General features: G+C 41.8%; 1 protein-coding gene across 1 annotated transcript in view; it reads right to left on the bottom strand.

Moving 5' to 3' along the window:
* Nucleotides 1-6902: 6902 nt before the first annotated feature.
* The window catches only part of LOC137304843 (dual oxidase 2-like), a 99352-nt gene continuing 96738 nt past the window's right edge, over nt 6903-9516 (bottom strand). Inside the window, exons 33-34 of the mRNA XM_067973634.1 lie at nt 9264-9392; nt 6903-7420 (exon numbers count right to left, since the gene is read on the bottom strand). Coding sequence (XP_067829735.1) covers nt 7298-7420; nt 9264-9392 — 252 coding nt within the window. The 3' untranslated portion in view covers nt 6903-7297. The remainder of the gene's footprint in view (nt 7421-9263; nt 9393-9516) is intronic.

The raw sequence follows: 9516 nt of genomic DNA, 5'->3' as shown, positions 1-9516 counted from the left end.
TAAAGGCACATCTTAAAATGGTGCAATACATCTGGTCCATTTCTCTCTTCTACTTATTCATTTATTTTTGCTTCGAGGCACAATGCAACACATCAGACAGGGGTTCCCAATCATAAGGTCCCCTTATCTAATTCATCGATGTTAATGAGGTCTGGATGGGACAGTACCTCAACCATGGTTTTTGTACAGCTAATATACGTATTTCTCTTTATAATTCTATAGATGAGGATATAAAGCAGCATTTAGTTCAATGAAGACAAGAGATTTCAATGCCCTCTCCCATGCCTCTGTTACCCCTCCTCTTTCTCTTACTCTGACCCTCCATGTGCTTATGTTACTTTCCCCCTTTCTATGGTTCTTTCTTTGCAATTCTCATCCCATGTCTTTGCTACACTGCCCTTTCTCCTCATGCTTCTCTCTCTGTTACACTTTGACTCTTCCTGGTGCATCCTCAGTTACTGCAGAAATATGTAGACTCAACTGCTGCCTTTTCCTCCACCCACCCTCAACTCCACACCCCATCCATTGCACATCTTGTATTTTTAACCCATGGCTTGTGAGTCAAATCTTGACTGCTTCCCAATTTCACATCAAACCGTTGTAGCTACTCATTGAAAAAAAAAATATGCTCTGCCTCTGAAATACCTTCGCCCTCCACCCCACCAATTCTAGCAGAGTCACAGAAGAGGGAGGCATATGGGATGAATGAATGACACTTACCTCTCAAAAAGCCACCAACACAACCAGCAGATCTGTTTCTGGGGAGAGGGCAGGTGAGAAAAACGATCAGATCATGATGCCAACTCTCTCAGTAGGAACACACGGGGGCAGTCACTCATGCCACTTCTAGCAATGCTGCTTTTCCCCTCCAGTTGGGACGACAGTTTCATGGATTAAATGGCAGTCAGCTTCTCCCTAGACGGAACTCGCACCAAGTCCCGTTCACCCATCACCCCCTGTGCTCGCTGACCTACATTGGCTCCCAGTCCGGCATTTTAAAATTCTCATCCTCATGTTCAAATCCCTCCATTACCTCGCCCCTCCCTATCTCTGTAACCTCCTCCAGCCCTACAACCCTCCGAGGTCTCTGCACTCCTCCAATTCTGGCGTCTTGCGCATCCCCGATTTTCTGTGCTCCACCATTGGCGGCCGTGCCTTCAGCTGCCTGGGCCCTGAGCTCTGGAATTCCCTCCCTAAACCTCTCCGCCTCTCTCTCCTCCCTTAAGACAGTCCTTAAAACTTACATCTTTGACCAAGCTCCCAAGCTTTTGGTCACCTGTCCTAATATCTCCCTACAGCTCTATATGTTGTTGTTGTAGAGAGCAGGTAACTGAGTGTTTCTCTCATTTCCCCACTATTAGATCATCTGTTTCTGGTTTTAAAGGGCAAGGACTTTTCATTAATAGTGATTGCCTCAGTTGTACGTGGCTCTGAACTGGGAGTGGGCGGCTTTCTTCAGAATCATCTTGGTTCTGCACCCTCTCAAGGGCAATCCTATCCCTCCTTATACTCATTTACCAGAATTGCAAATACTAGACTGAGAGAGATAAAAATCAAAAGAATCAGATGAATAAATATCTGTCTCAGTGTTAAAAATATCACACAGCACCTGAAATTATACATGTGGCAAGTTGTTATTAAGAGTTTGCTTTTGCAACACTTAACTGGTTTGTATAATATCATTCTGCTTTCATGTTTTTAATTAACAGAAAATATTTTTGAAGCGATTTTGTCAGCTTGGCTCAGTTACTAATATAAGCATATCTGGATTAAAATACTATGAATTTGAGCCCAGCACAGGAGCTTGAACATGTAATCCAAGCTAACACTCCAGGCCTGTAATGAGGGCGTGCTGTGTTACCAGAGATGCTGTCCTTCAGACAGGCTGTTAAACCAAGGTTAAACCATCTGTCTGTTCTGATGGGTCAGGTGGATGTTAAAGTTCCATTGGTGCTATTTGAAGAGCAGGGAGTTCTCCCAGTGTTCTGGCCAACATTTCCCCTTCAACCAATATCACCAAAAAAAAAAGATTAAGTGGTCTTTAATTTCATAACTGTCTGTGGGACATTGCTTGCATAGAACGTAGTGGAAAATTAAGTCATTTTGTGCAGCACTGCGAGACATTTCAATGTGATAAGGCATTATATAAATGCAAATATTATTTTTTTTTGTAGCATAAATGAGTCTTACAAGATGTCAAACATTGTTACAAATGCAACAGCAATCTTAATAGAAGATGGCCAATTCATTTTGTGTTCCTCTGACCTGGAGCCTGAAATTCATCAAAACTTTCCAATCTGCAAAGTTTCCTCACCAATGACAATTAAACTGATTGCTCTTATCCCATAAGAAACACAGCTTCACATTAACAGCAGGATGATACATTATGCATTACATCATATATCACTTCAGACCTTAGAAAACAGTACCTCATCTCACTAACTGTGAGCAGCTTCGTGAGAGACCTGATGGTATATGTAAACATTACATGATAGAGAGAGAATAAAACAGAGATCTGACCCCAAGTCAGTTCTTATGCAGTGAAATGCACAATAGCACAACTAGCTGTAAAAGACTTAACTGGAAAGAAAGTCTTTAAAACATCTCTTTCTAATTACAAGAAAAGTTAAAAAAACAGGCAAAACAATGATACTGATTTAATTCTTTTGAGAAACCTACCCAGTCTCCAGGTGCAATGGGTAATTGCACTACTCTGTGTGGAACTGAGTCATACAGACCAGGAGGTCAAAGTTTAACTTATTCCCATTTCCTGTTCAGTATGCACTGTCCCTCATGTTAATGCTTTGTTGTGTGAAAGTGCTATATAAATGTAAGTGTTTGTCTATCCAGTGACCCGTGCTGGAAAGTGTACATCTGCAGCCATCAGATGAGGACAGGTCAGGTTTGGTGTGATTGGGATTCTACCCATTGGAGTTCAGAAGAATGAGAGGCGATCTTATTGAAACATATAAGATTGTGAAGGGGCTTGATCGGGTGGATGCGGTAAGGATGTTCCCAAGGATGGGTGAAACTAGAACTAGGGGGCATAATCTTAGAATAAGGGGCTGCTCTTTCAAAACTGAGATGAGGAGAAACTTCTTCACTCAGAGGGTAGTGGGTCTGTGGAATTTGCTGCCCCAGGAAGCTGTGGAAGCTACATCATTAAATAAATTTAAAACAGAAATAGACAGTTTCCTAGAAGAAAAGGGAATTAGGGGTTACGGGGAGCGGGCAGGAAATTGGACATGAATTTAGATTTGAGGTTAGGATCAGATCAGCCATGATCTTATTGAATGGCGGAGCAGGCTCGAGGGGCCGATTGGCCTACTCCCGCTCCTATTTCTTATGTTCTTATGTGATGCCCCCCATGATAGAACGCCCTGACTCTATCTATGTTGCTTGTTTCGTTCTACTCGTGGGTTGTGCATTCTGACCAGTTCCAACCCATTCTTTCGAGACTTGATTGTGTCCGTGTGTGACAAGTAGATCTCTGTATCCCTTTGACCATCCTGACTCACCTCGCCTCATCCGCCTCCCTCCCAGTCAGAGGTAAAACTTTTTGTTCTCTTTCCCTCCCCTCCACCAGCCTCATTTTTAAAAATTCTCTATCCAGCTGTATTGAATTCTCAGGGGTTTAGCCCATTCACTTTAAACCTCTTGCTCCGTGGATAAGACTGAGCAGAGGTGAAAAAGAACTGACAAAAGACCTCAAGCTTTCTGTTGTGTGGGTTAAACCACAGCTTTAAAAAGTAGATTCTTTTAATATCAGAATTTATATTGAGGTACTGACAAGCTATAACCACAAGGTGGCAGGAAAGGGCTATAAACCAACCCAATTAATTCTCCAAACTTTATTGCCCCAAGTTTCTTCCCTCCTCTCCTGAAGGTGCTGAGGACATAGTTTCTCATGTGTTGAATGCCTGCTGGTATCTCACTCAGGTGATAAACCTAGATGGTAAGAGTTAGTTTGTTACTTGACTGTATCATTGCCGAGCCTGCTTATGTCCGAAACCAACAGCCGCACACAGCACTTTCCAGCTGGAACCATGTAAGTTTACAAGCAGAGAAGGAGGCCATTTGGCCCACAGTGTCTGTGCTGGCTGTTTGCTGGACCAATCCTAAACGAATCCCACTGCTCTGCTCCCTCCACATAGCCTTATATCTTTCTCTGCTTCAAATATTTATCCAGTTTTCCCTTAAAAGAGGCAATGGCCCCGCCTCAATCACTCGAACAACTCTCTCCGTAAAGATATTTCTCCTAACCTCTCTTCTCTCGGTCAGTGACAATTCTAAATTCATGACCGCTCGTCACTGACTTCCCAACCAGAGGAAATAGTTTTTCCCTTGGAGTCAACAACAACTTGCAGTTATATAGCACCTTTAACGTAGTAAAATGTCCCAAAGTGCTTCACATGTGCGTAAACAGACAGAAATTGGCATCGAGCCAAAGAAGGAGGTATTAGGACAGTTGACTAAAGTTTGGCCAAAGAAATAGGTCTTAAAGGAGAGAGTTGGAAAGATTTAGGGAGAGAATTCCAGATCCTAGGGCCGAGGCAGCTGAAGGCACGGCTGCCGATGGTGGGGGCGAAGAAAATCGGGGATGTGCAAGAGGCCAGAGTTGGAGGAGCGCAGAGTTCTCGGAGGGGATGTAGGGCTGAAGGAGGTTACAGAGAAAGGGAGGGGCGAGGCCACAGAGGGATTTGAACACAAGGATGAGAATTTTAAATTCGAGGCATTGGTGGACCAGAAGCCGATGTAGGTCAGCGGGCACAGAGGGTGAACGGGACTCGGTGCGAGTTAGGATACAGTCAGCAGAGTTTTGGATGAGCTCAAGTTTATGGAGGGTGGAAGATGGGAGGCCGGCCAGGAGAGCATTGGAATAGTCGAGTCTGGAGGTAACAATAGCATGGATGAGGGTTTCAACAGCAGATGGTCTGAGACGCTTCCTCAGTACGGCACTGGAGTATCAGCCTTGATTTTGTATTCAAGTCTCTGGCTTCTGACTCAGAGGCAAGACTGAGCCGTGACTGATGCACATTATGGTGTCATCAAACCTATATTTAAAACAATTAAAAATTACACCTGTGCAGAATGTGCTAGTCTATAGTAAATATTATTTACATTATATGTTGCTCAAATCTTCTCCTTGATCCTCAACCTTCCTCACCAGGTTCACATTTATGATTGATCACCCTCAGTCTCTGAGTGAGAACGTGCTTCAGCTGCGTAACAGTCTACTCCTGATCATTCAAAGTCATTGTTTGCACTAAAAGAAAGTTAATAATCCAATCATTTAAATTAAGCAGTGTAAATAACACAGCAAAGAATTGAAATATCAGATCATTTTAGTTAAGCAACTTTAAATTAAGAGTAAACTGTACAAATTTCTTTCCCTTTGCCTTATTTCCTTGATTGCATCGTATTATTGCTTACTTATCCTGCAATTGAAATGGACATGACCCATGAAGCACATTTATTTCTTCTTCCTTCTACACTCAAGCTTTCCTAAACAGATTCAAATTACTACCTGTTCAGTGTTTGCAGTAAGGCCACAATTATGAAAATACAGATTATTTCCTTCATGTGTAGCCTGCACATCACGTTTCAAGTTAATGGCTGATCGTGGTGTGTTTGAGGGAGAATGCACGCCTGCTACAAAATGTACTTCTCCCTCCAAATCTTCCAAACTAAATCCGGAACATAGCTTCATTCACGTGCATCGTGTCTTTCAGGATGACTAGCTCCTCTCACTGGATTGAGATTACTACTTCACCTTGCTCTTAAAACATTTTATCAAACCTATGGTGGGCCAGTGAACAGACTTCATCTGAATCAGTGGGATGTGGGCTAGCATTCGGACTCTGCATCAGTACATCTGCGGCACTAAGGGATAACAGCATTACTCTCTCCAAATTACATTGTGTCAGAAACAAAGAGGTCCATTTTGTTCCCGATCTTGGCCAATGGAACTCTTTCCGTCTCATCACAAACCAGTTGGAGCAAACACACGACAAAAGTTCTTTATCCCGGCTGTTGTTAACACCATCTCTGTAATGTTACACAGTGTATGTATTTTCCTTTCTCTTCCCTGAGTTATTAGAAATGATAGAACATTTAAAAGGAGCGGTTTGTCTCCCACACTCTCAGTCTACGGCCAAATGGGAGTTTGAGAGATAGCCTCATTATTCCAGCGCAGACTTGAGCAGAGAGAATTAATATTCTAAAGCAAAATATCGCCAATGCTGGAAATCGGAAATAAAAAAGGTCATCGACCTGAAACGTTAACTCTGTTTCTTTCTCCACAGATGCTGCCTGATTTGCTGAGCTTGTCCAGTATTTTCTGTGCGAATTAATATTCTCCTGGATTCCAACCAAGAGTTTACAAGAATGATCCTCTAACTAAACCAGTTAGGTGGAAAATATCCACTTGAAAACCTTTAGTGAAAGTGTCTTTTGTGCATAATTTCAGCTTTAAGTTATCTGCGCTTTCATTCTCAATTAAAACTTTAGGTTTCCTTTCAATAAGGTGACAAAGCGATTTATTTCCCACTTGCGTCGCTTGGCGACAATCCTTATTTGTAGGACCAAATACAAACATCAGTCCTTGCACACACCGTGTCCCACTCGGCCCACGTATATAAAGAGGTCTCAGACCTCAGTAACTTTCTCCCCCTGCCTTACTGCCCTCCCACCCCTTCAAAAGTCTTCTCAAAATCTACTCCATTCACCATGCCGTTGGTCACCTCCTTTAATCTGCTCCTAACTCCTGCTTAGTGTCTATTTTCCACTTCCTGCCTCTTTTGCAAATCGCCGTGGAATTTTTTTTTTGGTTGAAGTCGTAAATAGATGTGAGCTGGTGCTGCTGCTGTTGTCGAGTTAGATATGAAATGAAAAGATTCACATTGCATAGTTGGTATAGATTTATTTATAAAAAGAACAGTGCCAGCTTGAGTCATCACAGGCTTTTTGCTTTCCAATGCTTGTAAATCACAATAATAAAACAATCAAAAGGAATGTTCCAGAAGGTACATCTCCTATGAATTACTCCTCCATAATAAAATGAACAATAGTTTGTTTTACCGTTCCTTACAATTGAAAAATAACTTTCAGAAGAGTTAGATCACGCTACAAGATTAGGCACACAGATAAATCACAGAAACATTATTATTTATCTTCAATGTGGGAGGAAGAGACAAACATTTTCAAGATTCACAAAATATTCCTTCTTTGCAAGAAAGGTTCACAAATCTGGACATTTCAAAATGCGAGTGGGCAGTTTCATAAATTTGTCGTGAGCTTAGAAGTTCTCGTAGTGGTGGTTAAATTGGATTTTATGCCTTTTGTTCATCTGCTTGGAGGCTTTTTCTACGTTGGTGGTCATCCCAGGAGGTCCACAGCTAAACACCCCGAATTTAGTAACCTGTTCATCGATAATGAACAAAAGTTTATTTCACATTAGATAGGATTTCTCCCCTCACCATCCCTGGACAGAATACAAAAAGAATGTCATCTGAATGTCAATCTTTCTTTCCCCTCCACCCCTTCTCTCTTTATTGCAACTTTTTATATCTGTTTTATTAATATTACCATCGTTCCTCTGAACTTTCCTTTCTTGGTCTCCTAAGTTCCAAATACACACCTTACATGCCTTTTCCTCCTTCTTGCATCATCACAGTGTTGGCATCATGACACAATCCAACATCTCCTCCTCTAACTCATTCTTTTTTTTTGGGGGGGGGAGACCAAAACTTGGGATCATAAATATAAGATAGTCACTAATAAATCCAATAGGGAATTCAGGAGAAACCTCTTTACCCAGAGAGTGGTGACAATGTGGAACTCGCTCCCACAAGGAGTAGTTGAGGCGAATAACATAGATGCATTTAAGGGGAAGCTGGATAAACACATGAGGGAGAAAAAAAAAAATCTCCGAAAGCTTGTGAATTTAAAATAAAATTGCTGGACTATAACTTGGTGTTGTAAAATTGTTTACAATTGTCAACCCCAGTCCATCACCGGCATCTCCACATCATGAGGGAGAAAGGAATAGAAGGACATGCTGATAGGGTGAGATGAAGAGGGGTGGGAGGAGGCTCGACTGGAGCATAAACCAGTTGGGCCAAGTAGCCTGTTTCTGCGCTGTACATTCCATGTAATTTTTTGGGGCTCTCAAAGTTATAGAGCTCCTTGCTTCAATCAGTCTTCCCTTGCTCTGGGGGCTTTTAAAAATCAAGCATGTCGTAACATTATCGTTCCTTCTTTCACCACATCATCTGTGATATTCTCTATGACCTTATGTTACAGGCCTTGACCCTTCACCTGTGATCTGAAATTTTTTTTTAAAAAGTTAAGCAACATTTGGTAGGAGGAAGGCAGCAGAAAATGTGCACAAACTTCTGCCTATGTTTTAGGGGTGCGTAATCCAATTGAATATCAATCACACTCACCAGTGCTGGATCCAAAATGGGGGACTGACTCTCCCTCTCTAGTATTATGACTTTTGTTTCCGATGAAAAAACATTTTTTCATTTGGTGTCGGCAGATATATATTGTTCCCTATCTCCGCTTTATGTTGGTTATTGAAATAGATATTAAAAATTAAGTTGCAGTCATAAAAATTTGATGAATAAAGAGATTGACACGTTAAACGATAAGTCTAATATGTAAACATATGATACAAGCCTTGTGCCTTACAGATCTGTCACACCTCAAAATGTAACTTTTAAGTGAAAGTTTCACACATGCAAAGTGCATTGGCTCAAATACCAAATTCATGTAACAAATGGCAATTGGACAGTTTTAAAGAAAAGAAAGGAAATGATTCATTTCCTGTGAATTTCTGCTGACCTTGATAGTCCAGCTTCTCCCCAATCTACAGACAAATGTCCCTGAGTAATACTAATTAGAATCTCAGTGACCTCTGGACGGCCCATTTAGAACACTTGAGCAGTAGTTGAGCAATGGCCTTAAAGGGACAGGCCCCCCCATGTTCATGTCACTTCAGAACCCAGGCTACCCATGAACAATGCCCCAAAGATATCAGTTAGTACACTACAAATTCTGGGGCTCATAGCTCATATTCTCAGCTTGGGGCATGTTTCACACTGGAACAAATTTATAAATCCGTGTAAGGACTGTCGTCTCAAGATTGTGCCTTCGCAAATTGATGAGAGATATCAACGTTGGCCACAGTGAACATTGGATACTTTACAACAGTGTGAAATATAAACCGCGCAGCTACACTACTGCATTTCCCCACTCACCTCAGGGTGCACCTGCACGAGTGAGTTAAAGAAAGGGACAAATTGGGGACGTCCAAAGTGTGTGATGGAGCGAAGTCCAGTGAACAAACTACGATTTGACAGCTTCTGAAAGTGACGTTCGCAGATGTACTAAAGCAAGAAACACAAAACACTTTATTTACCGCTGTAATCGGAACATTGTCAGGGTGGAAATACAATTTGTGACTGATTCCTGTGGTGCTAACTCCACCCTGTTGATAATCAGAGCAGACGA

Source organism: Heptranchias perlo, chromosome 38 (genome assembly GCF_035084215.1).
Source record: "Heptranchias perlo isolate sHepPer1 chromosome 38, sHepPer1.hap1, whole genome shotgun sequence".
NCBI lineage: Eukaryota > Metazoa > Chordata > Chondrichthyes > Hexanchiformes > Hexanchidae > Heptranchias > Heptranchias perlo.
Note: the sequence above shows the minus strand (reverse complement) of the source record. Positions and strands in the feature narration are given on the sequence as shown.